The sequence below is a fragment of the Sapajus apella genome, unplaced genomic scaffold (genome assembly GCF_009761245.1).
Source record: "Sapajus apella isolate SASKATOON/1434 unplaced genomic scaffold, GSC_monkey_1.0 scaffold176, whole genome shotgun sequence".
Lineage (NCBI taxonomy): Eukaryota > Metazoa > Chordata > Mammalia > Primates > Cebidae > Sapajus > Sapajus apella.
Window position 1 is genome coordinate 268,570 of NW_022437116.1, and position 18,720 is coordinate 287,289.

General features: G+C 36.7%; 1 protein-coding gene across 2 annotated transcripts in view; it reads right to left on the bottom strand.

The window, feature by feature from the left end:
• The window catches only part of TENM1 (teneurin transmembrane protein 1), a 355,328-nt gene that overhangs the window by 159,715 nt on the left and 176,893 nt on the right, over positions 1–18,720 (bottom strand). For both annotated transcript variants that reach the window (XM_032268248.1, XM_032268247.1), the window contains exon 12: positions 6,929–7,145. In XM_032268248.1, the coding sequence (XP_032124139.1) occupies positions 6,929–7,145 (217 nt within the window). The remainder of the gene's footprint in view (positions 1–6,928; positions 7,146–18,720) is intronic.

Here is an 18,720-nt window from a genome sequence, read left to right on the forward strand (position 1 = left end):
TGACTTTGTCTTATTTGCTAGAATGCTTCTTGTCTTACAGGGATACCTGTCTTCCCCATCAAAACAGCTGAATTTGGACTCCTGAGTTGATGAACTCTAAGCTCCCTTAGAAACCTGATGTTCCATAGTCCCTAGACTTACTGCAATTCATAATTATTTTAATTATTTACATATTTACTTGATATTTTGACCACTTCTGCCACTAGACTGTAAACTCTGTGAATAAGGAAACTGTTTCTTTTGTTTATCTCCGTCTGCACAGTTCCTGGCATAGAGTGAGCACTCAAGAAATATTGTTGAATGAATGAGTGAATGCTTATCCTTCATCATTCTTGAAAAATGAATTTATAGTAGGGTATTATATCACATTAAGAATGGCACAGGAGTCTTGTATCTCTTGTATCTCTTTCTGAGGACGTAAAGTCCTCAGTTTCCCTGGAAATACTAATATTGTAAAATATTGTAATAAAATATATACTTAAAACAGTAACTAGTATCTGTCAATTATGGCTATTCTTAAGTCTCAGTCTTTATTCAAGATCAGCAGCTTCTGCAGCAACAACCATATTCCTGCAGCCTTCCCTTGATCTCAGTCTCGGGTCAATAATTTGTTTTGCCATTCACAAAATCTCAAATGGTATAAATTCCCAGCTCAACTAAGGGCAGAAAGCATGTTTTATTAAACAAGTTATGATGAGTAATTATGGCTATCACCAGGTATCATGGCTAATCAGTAACAAGAATCGATTATTGAGTAGGGTATAGTAAAGGAGGATGAAGGCTTAGGTAAATAAAGAGTTTGCCAAAAATTCCATGTTCAAGGCATTTGTAGTACTTCACTTTGTTTTATGGTGCTTCTCGTTGGTTTTCTCGTGAGACCGAATAATGATGCATACCAAAATGAGCCAGTTAACAGCAGTCTTCCTGCTGACTTCCTGATATTGCTCCTTACATTCCACTTTTTTCTTGGTACTAAATTTTGGTTAGCTAACTCATTGAAAACAGACTTATCGATGCATACACAAACTCATAAATGATGTCAGTTATTGGCAGGCTGTGATAGCGATGTAATATATTGCAAATTTTAAAAAAGAATAATCACTTTGCTATCCTTATGTTATCACTGTATCTTTTATGAATTTTGTTCTTTTGCTATTTAGAGAACTGTAGTCTTAATTTTAGGCTGGTTCTACATTTGAGAACTGGATTATTTAAGGTCCTAATATCATTTGTGTGTTCTAGGCAACCAAAATGAGTTTTTCATTAGCAAATATGAGAAGAGCATATATAGTTTGTATGTTTGTCCCTGCCGGAATCTCAGTTGAATTATAATCCCCAGTATTGGAGGTGGGGCCTGATTAGAGGTGATTGTATCATAGGGATGGATTTCTTGTGAATGGTTTCGCACCACCTCTTGGTGCTGTCATCAGAATAGTGAGTGAGTTCTCATGAGATCTGGCTGTTTAAGAGTTTGTCACCTCCTTCTCTCTTTCTTGTTCCTGCTTTCACCACGTGACAAGCCTGTTCCCCTATCACATTCTACCGTGACTGAAAGCATCCTGAGGCATCACCAGAAGCTGAGCAGATGCCAGCACTACGCTTCCTGTAAAGCTTGCAGAACTGTGAGCCAATTAAACCTCTTTTCTTTATAAATTATCCAGTCTCCAGTGCTTCTTTATGGCAATGCAAGAATGACCTAATACAGAGTACTCGCACTTCAAAATCACAGCTAAGCTACTAACTCACTCACTTGTTTTTCAACTTCTTCATGACAGATACTGTGTTAGGATCTGGGGATACAATGGTATCAGTCAGATTCAAGATGGCCAAAAATTATTTAATACTGCTCTCATCAAGAGGTGGGATCTATGTCCTTCCCTTTGAATCTAGGGAAGCTCTGTGACTGCTTTGACCAACTGTATATGACACAAGTGATACTGTGACAATATCTGGACCTGGGCCTAAAGAGACTAACATCTTCCATTTCCAGTCTCTTGGAACACTCACTCTTGGAGCCCTAGGCTGGCATACAGAGCCCTGACAAAGCCAAGGCTAGCTACCATGCCAGCAGGAGGCCCAAGTAGACAAATAGAAAGGCTGTCAGTAGAGAGGATTCCCAGCTGCTGTCCAGCTGTTGCAGCCCCCAGCTATTTGAGTCATCCCAGCTGAGGCTTCCAATATCATGAAGCAGAGATAAACCATGCTGGCCATGCCCTATCTGAATGTCTGACCCACAGAATCATGAAATAGGATAATACTAAATTGTTTTAATCCATTACTTGGAATAATTGGCTACTTATCAGTAGATATTCAAAACAAGAAGAGAACAAATCAGACTTGGTCTTTGTCCTTACAGAACTTAAGGTTTAGAAATGATGACAATTCAGAACTAACATTGTATATCCCAGTGTGAACCAAGAAACTGAAATGCAGCAATTACATGGAAAGCTAGAAGAAACCTATCATCTTGTTTCATTTTTTGCTTGTTAACATTGCTGTTATGTGCTTAGTGCTGTCCTAAGTTTGGTCCTAATTCTAGAAATTTTCAACTAATGGTAGGCATTCCACTAGAGTGGGCAGAAGAGGTCACCACAATTACATTCAGTAGAACTGTTGCAAAATTTTAGATCTTTAAGCTGTTCTTAAAATTTACTCTAAGTTATAGACATAGTAATCAAATTCCTGCAAACATACACATTCTTCTCATAAAATGTGAACTTTTTTCCTACTTTGGTGGGACCTGGATTATGTGATATATATAATTGCTGGGATGTAAGACATCATAGGTTAAGATCCACTGGCCCAGAGGAGTTTATTAGCCTAAGGTGTGAGGCAGAGTGTATGCCAACTTATTCATGAGGTATGCAAAGGTACTCCAGTAAACTAAGAGGAGAAATATTGTTCCATTAGTGTGATTTCTAATTCATGTTCAGTCACATTTTTCTCTTTTTAAACCAATATGATAAAAGTTCAAAAATTAAGTGAAATGATAATGTTGGGTATTTAAAAGCTCTCGGGGAAAGAGATAAGAAAGAATAACAAACACTTAAGATCTTTCCTTGGAAAGCTACAGAAACTGTTTAGACTGGGAATCACAAACTCAAATGCCAGCAAGGCCAAGCATCACTTTGAAAGTGAAGGATGTGAGCCAAGTGGGTGGTGAGTTAGAAAGGCATGCCATGTCCCAACCAGAGGGGCAGCTGGCCCTTAGCGTTAGACCACCTATGCCATGCCCATGGGCCTGGGGTTGCCAAGCCGTGTAAATTTTCTTGAGAAGGAAGATATTCTGATTTTTATGTTGGATCTCGTAATTTCTAAATGTCAGGACAGACAAAATACATCTGCAGGCTGATTTTAAGCAACTTCTGATAAAGACACCTGACATGGATTGATGTGAGGATTAGCCTCTCATGGTTACAAAATAGATAAATGAGTTTGGCCAGACCTTGCTGTCAGCTGCTGCACTATCCCTGGTATGACTTCGTTTTTTTAAATGCACTTCTCCATTAGTGATGGCGAGTGAAATGTCTGGCTTTGCAAATTACTGCTGTCATTTAGTTTAATGTACTCCTGTTTTTACATATTTATAAAAACCTTTTACATTATTAATAGTGATTAAATGCTTAGACACTGAAGATCAATAATGCTTCTGTTCACCTATTTACATTATTAAAAAGTAATAAGTCATACAGGGCTCGTAGAATATGTGGTTTACTTTGTAGTCATGTTTGGAGTAGATTGAAGAAAATAAAGAAACTCGAGCTACAGGATAAATGGCACTTAGGAAAAAAATGGTAACTCAGTTGAGTTTGCCCAAGATCTTCGCCATGGGCAGGTTGCACGTTCACATGGTTGTTACACCATCACAGGGCACAGGACATACATATTCCATGGGCTTTCACATGTGGATGCAGCTAACTCAAAACAAGAAAGTGTAGTCTCCCTTGGATGCACAAGGATAAAGAGTTTTTTAACTATTGTGTGTCCTTGCAACACTTAGTCACCTGTATGCCACCATCTTTAGCTCCAAAGGTTTCTGATGGTGGCAACACTCATCAGCAAATCAGCTATGTGGGTCGCATTTTGCTGGTAGGCAAATGAGCCCCTTTGTAATGCTTTCTTCACCTGCCTATCCAGGTATTTCTCAATTATGCAGCAAAAGCTAAAAAGCAAAGTGGTTTGTTCACCTGATTATGGCATATAAGGGTCCTAGATGTGTCTGAGGAGAGCAATCCTACAGCCCTAGATGTATAAGAGCCATAAGTATTTCAGAGTCAGCTAGCCCAGCTTTCCAAGTAGCCAAAATGGCCCAGCATAGTGGTTTAGAGACCAGGCTGCCAACATCAGTTCAAATTCTGGGTTCAAATTCTGACTGACACTCATTAATTGTGACTCTGGGCAAGTCATTTGACATCTCCATTCTTATTTCCTCACCTGAAAAATGGAGATAGTAATAGTACCTACTACGTAGAGTTTTTGTGAGGATTAAATAACACATGTAAAAATTTAGCACGAGATCTTTGACATAACAAATGCTCAAGGACAATCTACATATAGCAAAAAATTCATTTCATGAGTCATTCAATTGTGATCTACCAAGAAAAAGTTCATTAGCACTGATAACGAAGTTTGTAAATGATGTCACTGAAATGTATTAAATTGAACTGGATTTTTAAAAAGTCATTTGGTTTCTAAGTTTCTTGTGTTGACCCAAATACCATTTACCTAGTATAAATTTGGTTCACATCACCAAGCTTATTTAAGGACACATTGAAATGGGGCAGCTGTGGCGTAATAGAAAGGTTACGGGAGTGGCTACAATGCAAGCTTGCTGCATGTGTGATTTGGGGCAAGTTATTTAATCTCTCTGAACCTCAGTTTCCTTATATATAAAATGCACCTAATGCGAGTATCTACTTCACAGGGATAATGTGAGGATAAAATGACATAATGTATGTTTGATTGTCTTGTAAACTAAAAAGTACTATATAGATGTAAGAGACTGTAGCTATTATGATTTATATATATATGATCAGAATTGGATGTATTTTGCCCAAAGATACCCCAAATAAAAATGCATGTGCTGATTTTTTTAGAGGAAATAGAATTAGATTGTCCTCAGCTACTTTCCTTGTGAAAGGCCTTTGCCTTTTCTGACAGAATGGATATATCTGTAATAGCTGAGACCCCTGGATGAAAGAGACCCATCGTTCTGAATTTCAATGTGACTTGTAGAGCCAAATGATAACTTGGAGCATTTTACAAAAGAATGAGGGAAAACTCAATCAAACCAGGAGGAGGAGAAGGGCATTAACCACCACAAGTAATAGCTTTGTTCGCTCTGAGCGGCTGGCAAGTGCTGCTGAAGCATGAAGCTGAACCACAGGGGTTTAAGTTTGTCCTCACTTCTCTAAGTTTATTGCTCACATGCTCTGCTCTGGGTCACAATGCCTTGTCTCTTGTCTCTCTGAGGTCCTGACTTTCTCCCCTTACTTGAGTTTAGTGAGTCATTTAACACAACCCCATGTCATGGAGGGAAGTTATTTCTTTCACTTCATTTTTTTTTTTTTTTTGATTAACTTTTCTCAGTGAGCGAAGAAAGCTACAGAGTTGATGTCTTACTTCTACCTTAAATAGGAAAATAGAGATAATGGCTACTTTTTGTTCCTCTGGTGTATAACAAATAAGTCTCAACTATCTAAATAATTACTTTGACTATACCCCATCCGAAAGTCACTGCAGAGTTGTTATTAAAGCTGGAAGAAATACTTCGAAATGGAGATGACTGAATCTCTTGGAAGAAGGAAAATTTTGACTAGATCCTTGGCAGAAAAGCCCTTTCTTGTGATTCATTGGCATTTGGATTTTAGGTTCTGTCAAAAACCTAAATAGTCAGAACTACACAATAACAAAAATAATTTAAAACTTTTAAGTTTCAATAACAGTTCTAGTATACAACTGAAAGGAAGAGAGGTAAGAATTTGAAATTTCCATGCACCTCTTTTCCCCCCCTTTTCTACTGTGTATAGGTCAAGATGGAGTTGTAATTTTCTTAGATTGTCACTGATATCAACATAAACTCTTGATCAAGTTATTCTTGGGGAATGATAACTCCCATCAGGCTGCAACTGAGGGAGTGGGATGTAGATGGGAGCTCCTGGACAAATACTTTCCATGTTTCTTAAAAATTCCTATTTGCAATAGTCTAGGAAGCCAGTGAAGTATACACTTGTGGAATAAACACAGGAGAACATTTTTGAGCCTGGAAATGTTGACCTTAGTGACTTACTTCTAATGCTAATTAGTCAAATATATCATTACTGAAGACAAAGTAGAGAATAACAATGAGCAAGTTCATGTTATTACACTTCATATAAGTAAGCTGATTTTCATAAATTTCTTTGCCTTATGGGTTGGGTTTTGGTCTCAGGTCTTAAGTGACAATTCACACATTTGAGCTTTCCTAGAAGACAGATTTTTCACGAGTCTTGCATTTCACACTAGGATGTCAAACTTATTCAACCCTTTCCTATGGAAACATTTTTCATCATGAAATAAGACTTAAAATTTAGGTTTTGGAAATCCAAGATTTTTTCAAGGAATCAATCCAGAAGCTAAACAATAAATTTGCAAATTATAGTTCCCTCCTGTTTTTCTTAAAAGACACATACACACACACACACACACACACACACACACACACACAAACACAAACATGCACACACATAATTTTATGATACAGACTCTCTAGAAATGAGTTTTCCCTTAATCAGTAAGGGTTTTGGCTTTCCAGAGAAGCCTTAAAAAAGAAATTGATGTGGATTATGTGTAATGGGAAATAATGTGATCTTTAGAAGATATCTTCCTTTCATAGTTAAGGAAAAACATGACCATTGTTCATTAAGAAATAAAATAAATACATACATACCTGCTGTCAAATGACACCTCAGGAGGAATGACATGAGTACTGTCCTTGCCAATGAGGAATTTGATTCGATCATAGAAAAGTCTTGAAGTGTGCTGAGAGAAGAGAGTTTGGCTTTGCTGAATGAGGTCAAGAGGATCTGGTGAGCCCTGGCAGAGAGGACTTACATAACAGTTGCTTTGTTGACAACAATCAGGATCCACACAGTCAGTTAAACCATCTGGAAATAAAACCCAAAACCAATACTGATTATTTAGCTTCAAGATAAACAATATCATTTAAAATATACATAAATGGAGAAAAATCTAAAATATAGCCAATGATAATCAACCGTATTTTGAATTCAGAATTTGTTCAATTCACATTTTTCATGAATTGTCTCTCACTCTGAGTTCATATGGCACCTCAGAGAAATTCAAAGTATTTTGCTCATGATTCTTTCTTTCCTGAATTCTCCAGCATTCGTCAGCTGGATAATATAGATTATATAGTTATTGTTTAGAGTTTGGGTAAACTATTCTGTTACATATCACTGTTTAGAAGTTTCTTCTTCCTCAGTGACACCATTCCTTCAGAATAGCAATGATTTCTTGTAAGCCCACCTAGTACATCCAAGAGCACACAATTAACAAGTACTTTCTACCTGAATTTGTTTTTTTTAAAATCCTCCCAATATTTTTGTCTAGTGGTAATGCTGAAAATAGAGGTTGGGATTCTCATGGTGAAAAAAGTTATTTAGAGCAATGATTTTCAAATGTGTTGTCAATTACCTAGGGAGCTTATGCAATATGCATATTCTTGAGCTCCACCTATTGAATCAGAATTTTTACAGAACCCAGGATTATGCACACTTAATCTGGGTGATTCTGAACATACTAAAGTTGCGGAACCAGTTTTTAAAGGAATTTATAGAAGCAACTAGAGTTAACATGCCTAACATCAGTTTTTTGATGCAATTACTATTAAACCTGAGATATGTGAATGTGATGACTTTCTGTTTCATTTTCTGAACCTTCACCATTTGCTGTAGACCGCTGAATGCACTGTTGTACCACAAAAAAATGTCACACAAAGACTTTGTTCTTTGGTAGAGAAATGATGTGGGGGACAGGGATTCTGAGAGGCAGGGAGACCACTGACAATCTAACAGGTGCAAAATACTGTTAGCTGCTTGGAGAGGTGAAGAGATAAAAATACCCTTTTTCTGTTTTCAAGAGCTCTGGCCTCAGCAGGAGAAACAGATATGTAAACAGCGAACTCTTATACTAGCAAAAATGTAAGAAGTACTTTAAGAGAGTCACATGCAAAGAGAAGGGGTTGGAGTGATTAACTGAACATATGAACACTTCATTCCATGCACCATAAGTGAAAAAATTAAAGTCCTTCCAAGGTCCTTAAAGAAGGCAAGTGGCTCTAATTCAGTTGTTTAACAAGGGTAAATGTAAAGATGCTAATCTTCCTGGCTTGCCTTGGAATAGGAAGGTTCGGATGGATCACTGTCTCCTTAAGGCTGTTGCTGCAGCAAGTAACTGGCACTGGTTTCCTACAGTTCTTTTGCTTGCGCTCTCTCCCCTACTTGTCTGTTCCCGTGGAGTTAGAGGGGGGTGTACCACAGCTGGGGGCAATGAAAGCGAGGAACACCAAGAGAGTAGATGTTTGGAATAGCAGCCCTAGGGCACCCAGGAAATATTTTTCCCCACATGTGGTCCTTTCAAATCCCCTGTACTATAGACACTACTTTGATTTAAAATGCAGTTTGCTTTCTTCTTGCCTTCCCTGTTTGTTCAATGTATTTTTGCCCCTGATTCCTATTTCTCTGTATACATATTTCTTTTTCACTGATGACTTTTTAGCGTGAATTTGTTTCAATAAGAAGTTTCTTTCTGTGTCCCCCTTTCCCATCATTCAGCAAATTATATTAACAGATTTTCTACGGATTTTAGATGCCACTACCTCCTCTCCCTTCAATACGTTGTTCTCAGCCTCTTATCAGCACATTATCTCTTTACTCTGCTAATTAAACATCTGGATGCACTGAAAAGCTGGCACAAAAATATCAAGCTGATTAAAAGAGCTCTCTGATGTCTGGAGTTGGTGCATAATGCACTAAACAATGAAGAACTGCTTTTCAAATGGGCAGTCACTTTTACCTTTTTATTGAATAGGGAATTTGTTATTATTGAGATAATATATGTGGAAGTGTCTAGTGTCATGCCTGGCAAATATTAACAAATGCACTAGTAATAATCATACGTGGTCATGGGTTTCAACCTGTCAACCACAAAATTCCAACTTATTTTTGAAAAGAAATAGATTTTAAATAAATACTAATACCAAATGATCTTAAAAAATGGATTAGAAAACTAAACATAGAACCAATTCATAATTGGGACTCACATTCTCATCTAGTAATGTTCTCTACATTCCAAACTAATGTTTCATATTTGATAATTGCCTATTATGCAGGGCTGACCCTTTACGACCTCTGTTTTTTGAGACAACAGCAAGGCTCCTGTTGAGTTTAGAAAGCCCTCAAGCAAGCAGACCAATAATGGCATGCAAACCCCATATTATAATTTGTAGGTAAGTCCAGTACATGGTCAAAGATGAACTTACCAATTATCACATTGGATAACACCCCATACAGTAAGTCTAGACTATTGCAAATAAGTGCAAATAACAATCACACTGAATGTGTGCTTTCTTTTTTTTGGCTATTAACAAGTCTTTTTTAAATTGTTCTGAATTGGAAGCTGTGACACCCTACTGACAGCCAAGCTCAGAGTGTCAGATATGGGCGTATCAAATATTGACTGATTTTTACTTTTAGGGCCTGTTCTCTTTAAAGGAATAAAAATACTAGGTGGCTTAAAAAGAGGGAGGTTACATTGTCTTGAAGGACTCCCCATGGCATTCATTGATCCTCACTTTGCCAACCAGTTTGGGACTTTGCCAGTTGGCTCAATATGTACCTAGTGCCTGGCAAATATTAACTACTCTATATGTGTTTTCAAATCCTTTTGTATAACCTACCATCCAGTAACTTCCCATTATCAAGGTGATATGATCACATAGCAAAGGGCACACAATTATGTGTCATCATGAACACACTTTTGCCTACTAATTGTATGCCCTTGGCTGAAAGGGGAAATGGACGAAGGAATATGAGTAATACAGGGGAAACTCATACATTTCTAATCCTGAAATTGAATTTACAAAATATATCCTTTAGAGACAGCCCTTGTGTTATCATCTTGATAATAATGGGCAGTTACTTGATGGTAGGTTATACAAAAGGATTTGAAAACACATATAGATTAGTTAATATTTGCCAGGCACTAGATACATCTACATGTATTATCTCAACTAATCCCTTCAACAAGTCTGTTAGGTTGATATTCTTATTCCTATTTTACAAATAAAGAAGGGGAGGCTAAATTTGGTTGCAGTGGGAAGTAACCTGGGAGTCATATTAACACCTAGTATTATGAATGCAAATCACACATTCAACATCATCATCTAAACAGTAAGTAGTACTAGTACTGATCTAGGCTGTAGGACTTTCAAGTGCATGACTATACTTAGGTATTTAGAGCACATGAAGTGGTTAAAGTAAAACAAAACAAAACAAACAAAACTAGACTACTTTGGCTCTATTTTTTTTTTTTTTTTTGAGATGGAGTTTTGCTCTTGTTACCAAGGCTGGAGTGCAGTGGGGCAATTTCAGCTCATTGCCACCTCTGCCTCCCGGGTTCAAGCGATTCTCCTGCCTCAGCCTCCCAAGTAGCTGGGATTACAGGCATCTGCCACCACACCTGGCTAATTTTTTGTATTTTCCGTAGAGGTGGGGCTTCACCATGTTGGCCAGGCTGGTCTCGAACTCCTGGCCTCAAGTGATCCACCTGCGTTGGCCTCCCAGAGTGCTGGGATTACAGGTGTGAGCCATCGGGCTGGCCCTACTTTGGCTCTAATCTTGATGTTGCCACTTAAAATCAGCATGATGCTAGACAAGTCAGTTCCTTGTTTGTAAAATGCAGATAACAATAATACTTACTCTATAGAGTTGTTGTAAGTATCATATGCTATAATGAAGATGAGATTGGGTGCATTCAGGGTGGTATAGCCATAGACTGGAGAACATTAGGCTAAGTGAAATAAATCAGTCATAGAAGAAAAAATACTCCATGATTGCTTTTATATGAAGCATCTAAAATAGTCAAACATATAGAAGTAGACAATAGAATGGTGGTTACTAGGGGATTGTTTGTGGGGGATGTGTGGAGTTGTTTAATGGGTATAAAGTCACAGTTATAAGATGAGCAGATTCTTGTACAACATAGTACTTGTAATTAATAATGAGGTATTGTGCATTTAACAATTTGTTAAGAGGGTAGAGCTCATGTTAAGTGTTCTTAACACACACACACACACACACACACTCCACCCCAAAACAAAGAGACAAGAAGAAAACTGTTGGATGTAATGAATATGCTTATTATGTTGATTGTGGTGATGGTAACATGAGTTTATACATACGTGTAAACTGACCAAATTATTTACATTTATTATGTTCAGGTTTTGTACACCATTTATACCTCAATAAAGTTGGAAAGGTAATCATAAAAACTTAGTATCTAGTACATAGCTAGCACTTGATAAATGTTAGCTGTTTTTATTATACCAAATTCTAAAACATACAGACTGCAAGGAATATAAGGATAGAGTCTTAGGGGTAGATGTCAATGGTTTGCAATGGCAGCTGAAAATGTTCAACCTCACTTCTGCTGAAGTTGCCTTATCACTGGCCAGAGGCCAATTGACTTCTGTGTAGCACGTTCCAGTTGTTGGAATGTGTTCATTTTACGAACTATGTTTGGTTAGGTTGCCAGGTAAGTAGGATCCTATGTGACTCTGAGTAGACAAACACTAATACTACAGAAACTTTTCATTCATTGAATTTGATTGATTCGGAATTTGTCACCATTTGGACAGGGGCTGGATTTAAGCCTAACCTTCTTTTCAGCATCTACAGAAGAGAGGGTCTGATGAGCAAATTAATAGTGAAAATAAAGTGGAAGGGCTGATCATTTCAGTAACTCAGTAAAGCAAAATCTTAGGCATTTTAGAAAGCCATAAGCAATGGACTAACTATAAATCATTTGTAACTGTTTACTAAAGCAGGCCTCCTACTAGGCACTCCTGTTAGCTTAGTTGTTGCTCTTATATGTATTGAAGGTAATAGAACTGTGTTTCTTCTGGAAATAGTCTATAATTCATTTTCTTCATTTATTCAGGCTAATTTTCACCCCTGGATTTTACTGTATTGGAAAAAAGAAAGTGAGAGAGACTCAAGTGCACTCAGAATTTGGCCTGCCCAAATCATTATTGTTGTTATAACCACATACCATTAAACTTTTCTGGGTTGGAAAAATACATTGTTTATATGCCACTAATGTTCATGTCCTCCTGGTGCCTACCTGCATCAATGGCTTTTCATTTCGCTTAGAATAAAAGCCTAAGTCTCGACAATGACTCACTCCCTCATAGTCTGATTCTTTGCCAGCTCCCCCTTACCTCTCAGATCTAACCTCTTATTATTCTGCCAATCTGCTTCCCACTCCTCTGGGTGTTCCTGAATTTCCCAAACAATGTCTTGTATCAGAACCTTTGTACACACTATTCCTATGCCTGGAATGTTCTCCCAGGTATCAACATGGCTTAATCTTCACTTCCTTTGGGTCTTTATTCAAATGTCATCTTGTTAGTGAGATTTTCTCTGAGTACCTTATTTAAAATTTCACCCGTCTTACACTCCCTATCCTTCCTTTTCCTGCCTTATTTTAATTTTTATTTTTTTGATTTTAAATTTTTATGGGTACATAGTAGGTGTATAGATTAATGGGGCACTTGAGATATTTTGACACAAGCATGCAATGTATAATAATCACATCATGAAAGATGGGGTATCCATCCCCTTAAGCACTTATACTTTGTGTTACAAACAATCCAATTACACTCTTTTAGTTATTTTTAAGTGCACAATTAAGTTATTGACTGTAGTCACCCTGTTGTGCTATCAAATAGTAGGTCTCGGCTGGGCGCGATGGCTTATGCCTATAGTACCAGCACTTTAGGATCAGGAGATCGAGACCAGCCTAGCCAACATGGTAAAACCCTGTCTCTACTAAAAATACAAAAATTAACCAGGCGTGGTGGCAGGCACCTGTAATCCCAGCTACTCAGGAGGCTGAGGCAGGAGAATCACTTGAACCCAGAAAGCGGAGGTTGCAGTGAGCCGAGATCGTGCCATTGCACTCCAGCCTGAGCAACAAGGGCAAAACTCCATCTCAAAAAAAAAAAAAAAAAAAAGGTAGGTCTTATTTATTCTTTCCACCTTTTGTAACCATTAGCTATCCCCAGCTCCCCTTTAAACCCCATTACCATTCCCAGTCTCTGGTAACCATCTTGTCTTAAAAAAAAATTCTTCATCACATTTACCACTTCCTATTATGAGATGTATTTTAAAAATTTGGTTTAATTTCTGCCTCTTGTAACTAGAATATAAGCTTTATGGAAGCATGAATTTTATCTTTTTTATGCATTGCTATTTCCTCAATGACTAGAATAGTACCTGGCTTAAAGCATTCAAGGCTGAGCATGGTGGCTTATGCCTGTAATCCCAGCACTTTTGGAGGCTGAGGTGGGCGGATCACTTGATGCTGGGAGTTCGAGACCAGCCTGGCCAACATGGTGAAAACCCATTTCTACTAAAAATACAAAAATTAGCCAGGCATGGTGGCATGCACCTGTAGTTCCAGCTACTTGGGAGGTGAGGCAGGAGAATTGCTTGAACCCAGGAGGTGGAGGTTGCAGGGAGCCAAGATTGCACCACTGCACTTCAGTCTGGGTGATGGAGTGAGACTCTATCCCCCAAGCCCCCCAAAATGACCACTCATTAAATATTTGAACAATGAATAAATGGATGCCCTAAACATCATATTTCTATGACATTTTAAAATTTGCCTAGAGATTAATAAATATCCAACTAATGTATCAAATCATGTTATTAATAGAGTCTTCATTGAGGGCACACTTTTATTATCCACTTTAAATGACTATATTTCAACTATTTTCTCATTCACTTTCATCACTGCAAAGTAGGCAGATGTCAAGTATTAGAAGCCTTAGTTGACAGATAATGTGACAGGCCTAGTCATACAATGGTGAATAGTTATAGAGATGAGATTTTCTACTTTGCAGTTGCATCTGGAGGCACTTGGGCACTTTAGGGTCTTACAACTAAGTAATGATTCCTTAATAAATGGATTGCTTTGAAATTAAAGGAGTATGGTGAGAAAAGAATAATTGAAAGTATGCTTTCTGATGCCAGGTCTTTTGTCTCCAACCAAATCTCAAAAGTAAATGTGGAAATGTCTGACTCTTAAATGGAGTAAATGTTATAAATTCATTGTTCTTTCTCTTTCATTTTCCTATTTATTAAACACTGAAGCATGCCGGTACCATTCCAAACATGAGGCTCATTGATCCATGAGCTTATATGTGTTCATAATTCACCCATGGTGCTATTTTCTAGATCTAGAAACACTACATCATAAAAGAGGCTTGCAAATATCTGTTGCTCTTAATGAATGGTGACTTGTTATGAAGAATGACTCCTGGAAGATTATTCTCTTTTAGGCAATTAACTTATTGATTTTACCAATGAATATGAACATAGACCACTGGAAGAGTTTATACCAGAGAAGCTTGGACAAACGTGATAAATACTTTAAAGATCAGAGAAAAAAGACTGTTTGGATTAAACATTCTTACTCTACAATTTTTGAGCCTCCTTGAAAATATTTGCACAATATCAGAGACCACTTTCCTTCACTCCATAAGAGTGAATGAAATGGAATCTTTGTATGGTAACTAAAGATCTTGTAAAACTCACAATGTTCTGTATGATCTGCCCCCTGCCTACTTTTCCATAGTAATCTCTTCCTGACTCATGTTCCAGCCGCAAAGACTTGCCTTTTACTTTAGAGACTAGTAGTACATTTCCACCTCAAGCAGGGATCTTCAAAAATTTCATGGAAAATGTATATCATGAGAAAACTATGCAAGGAGTTCAATTTTTTTTGCATTAAAATAAAGTAATACTAACTTATTGTAACACATCTGAACAGGATCTAGTTTGAGGCACTAAGAAGTGTAAGACATCAGTTTGAAAAGAGTCCCTGTCAGAACAACACGAATTTTGCTAAAATTGAAGCAAGAAGAAACATCAAATTTATGTTGTAACTTGGGTGGAAGAATGATGACATCACTGATGCTTTATGAAAATTTTATGGGGACAATGCCCCAAAGAAATCAGCAGTTTACAAATGGATAACTCATTGTAAGAAGGGACAAGACAATGTTGAAGATGAAGCCTGCAGCAGCAGATCATCCATATCAATTTGTGAGAAAAGATTAATCTTGTTTGTGCTCTAATTGAAGAGGACCAGTGATTAGCAGCAGGAGCAGTTCCAACACCACAGACATCTTGATTGGTTCAGCTTACACAATTCTGCCTACAAAATTAAAGTCTAGCAAATTTTCCACTTGATGGGTACAAAAACTGTTACTCCCAGATCAGCAACAGACAAAAGCAGAGCTTTCAATGGAAATTTTAAATGAATGGGATAAAGATCCCAAAGCATTTTGTTGAAGAACTGTAACAGGAGATGAAACGTGGCTTTACCAGTATGACTCTGAAGACAAAACACAATCAAAACAATGGCTACGAAGAGGTGGAAGAGGTCCAGTCAAAGCAAAAGTGGACTGGTCAAGAGCAAAGGTCATGGCAACAGTTGTTGGAATGTCCAAGGCATTTTGTTTGTTCACTTTTTAGAAGGCCAAAGAATGATAACATCTGCTTATTATGAGAGTGTTTTGAGAAAGCTAGCCAAGGGTTTAGCAGAAAAACACCTGGGAAAGTTTCACCAGAGAGTCCTAATCCACCATGACAATGCTCCTGCTCATTCTTCTCATTAAGCAAGGGCAATTTTGAAAGCGTTTCAATGGGAAATCATTAGGCATTTACCTTACAGTCCTGATTTGGCTCCTTCTAATTTCCTAATCTTAAAAAATCTTTGAAGGGCACTCATTTTTCTTTAGTTAACAATGCAAAGAAGACTACTTAAGTTCCCAGGACCCTCAGTTACATCAGGATGGACTCATCCCTTACAAAATTGTCTTGAACTTGATGTAGAAATAAAGTTTATAGTTTTGTTGAGAAATAAAGTTTATATTTTTTAATTTTTATATTTTAAGTCCCCTTTTCCATGAACTTTTTGAAGTCCCCTCCTATTTGTGTGGGTTATTGTTTAATATCTATCTGCCTTGCTAGACCATAAGCTCCTTGAAGGCAGAAACTTGTATTATCATTTTCTCCCGAGTGCCAAGCACACTAGTTGGCAAGAAGTAGTAATGAATTAATGGAAAACCAGGTACTTAACATGACATGTTTGGCTGAAAGGTAAACATTTGAGTGAAACATTTGGATAATCACTATCCAATAGAACTTTTCCTAAAGACAGGAATGCTCTAGTACTGTGCTGTCTAGTACAGTAGCTACTAGTCTCATGTGGCTATTGAGCACTTGAGACGTGACTATTGCAATTGAGAACCTAAATTTTTTTTCTGTTATTTAAGTTAAATTTAAATACTTACATGTTGCCAGTGGCTACCATACCAGATAATGCAGATTTTGATGTCTGCAAATATTTAGATATTAGATAGTCTATACATTTAGCTAAACATAGTAAAAAATTTTAGATATTTAGTAAGCCAAATTTATTGTTTATTTTCCTATTATGGTTTCCTTTCTTTTTATGTTTACTAAGTGCTTTCTCATTGTAAGATCTATCACCTATATATTTTTTTCAAATACTGTTGGTTTTCTTTTACTTTTAACTCATTAATCGAGTTGAAGTGTTTTTATTTATCTTATTCTTTAGGTATATGTTATGAATAAAAAAAAAATCTAAGGCATTTTTCTTAAGAGTTGTCTCAATTCCATTTATTTAATAATGCTTATTTTCCCCATTGATTTTTGATGCCAGTTTTATAATATACTAAATTTTGTACTTGGGTGTGTTCTAGAGCTTTTATTCATTGCATTAATCTGTCTATTCTCACATCAGTACCACTTTGCTTCAATTATCACAACTTTCAAATATGCTTTAATGTCTGATAGTTCTATCTTCCTTTCACTATTGTTTGTTTTAGCTATTCTGATTCAGTTAATATAGTGTTCAGACTTTTTTCTGATGTTAATTCATACGTTCATGTAATGTATGGTGATCATGTGTACAAAACCCCAAATCAGGACACATAATTCACAAATGAAAATGTGGTAGCCATAATAAGTCTTTTTCTCCAAGTATAGGGTTGTGCATGTAATAGGCGCTTGTTGACTAAAGAGATGAATGAAATCAAGACATTTCATAGGTTTGTGACTTCCATAGTAATTAGTTCTTATACACAATACATAAGATAGCTTTCCTTTTTTGCACTTAAGGAAAAACATCCAAAGGTTATTTTTTTTTTTCTGTTCTGTTTTTACTGTTCAAGGAGCCTTTAGTAGTTTCTGGACCAGCTGTGTCACCCACATATTGAATGCAGCCCAATTAGTTACTGAGAGTCACAATGCATTGAATCAGAGTGTAACTACAGTCAAAGCTGCAGGAAGTAGCAGCAATACTAATGAGTATTCAAAGCTGATTAGATGCAAAAAATTCCACCATTCTTTAAGTATCAGTTATAATATGGAGTAATCAGGTAGCAGCTACTTGAAGCAAATGCTTGAAAGTGATTTTTTTGATTGGGAAGATTTCTTAAGAATTACATTTTTAAAATTAGGATCACTTTTTCCCAGAAAGGTTCAACTGGTACTTTCTAATGTAATTAAAACACAAACATATACACACATGCACAGACAAGTATATTAATATTAATATTAGGCAAATATTAATCATTAGTCATATTGAACTAAATGAAACCAGCCATTATAGAAAGCTGGAAAGCTGAGACTACCAAATGAAGGGCATTTAATGTATTTTTAGGGGTAATATTTAAACAGTATAAAAATGGAATTATTGGTCTAAAACCTTAGTCATGGGGCTTTTAGAATTTATTCAATCTATTCCGTCTCAAAGTAGAACTGAATCTATATTTATCATCAATATCATCTTAATCCTACTATAGGGAAAAATGGTAATTGGAAATCTCAAGAAGCCTTCCCCTCTGCTCCCTAAAAGACAATCATAAAAATACACTGAGCTCATATCAAGGTCTTTGATTTTTAATTTGCATATAGATACATAGTTTTAAGGAATGTTCACAGGTCAATACACATTCCATGGAATCTTCTATGCCTTCTGTATCTACATAGACCACAGGCATTGAGAATTGATAATTCATTAATATTTAACTGATCCATTCTTTAAACATTTTGGCTGCCTTGAGATGACCTTGAGGCCATAAAAAATGGTGATAATTAAATATTCAATTATTTTTATTGCTTTACTAAGGCAGGAAACATTGGTTCAACCTTAACTGAGCCAGAAATGATAATTGCATAGGTTGTTAATCTGTTTTCTGAGCATAACATTTTAATCAATATATAACTGAGAAATTCCTATTATTTTACCAAATCCTTTTTAGAATGAAGCAGACCACCTATGTTTACATCCAGGATGTATCATTTGCTTACTATGTGATCTTTAACAACCTACTTGGCTTCTCTG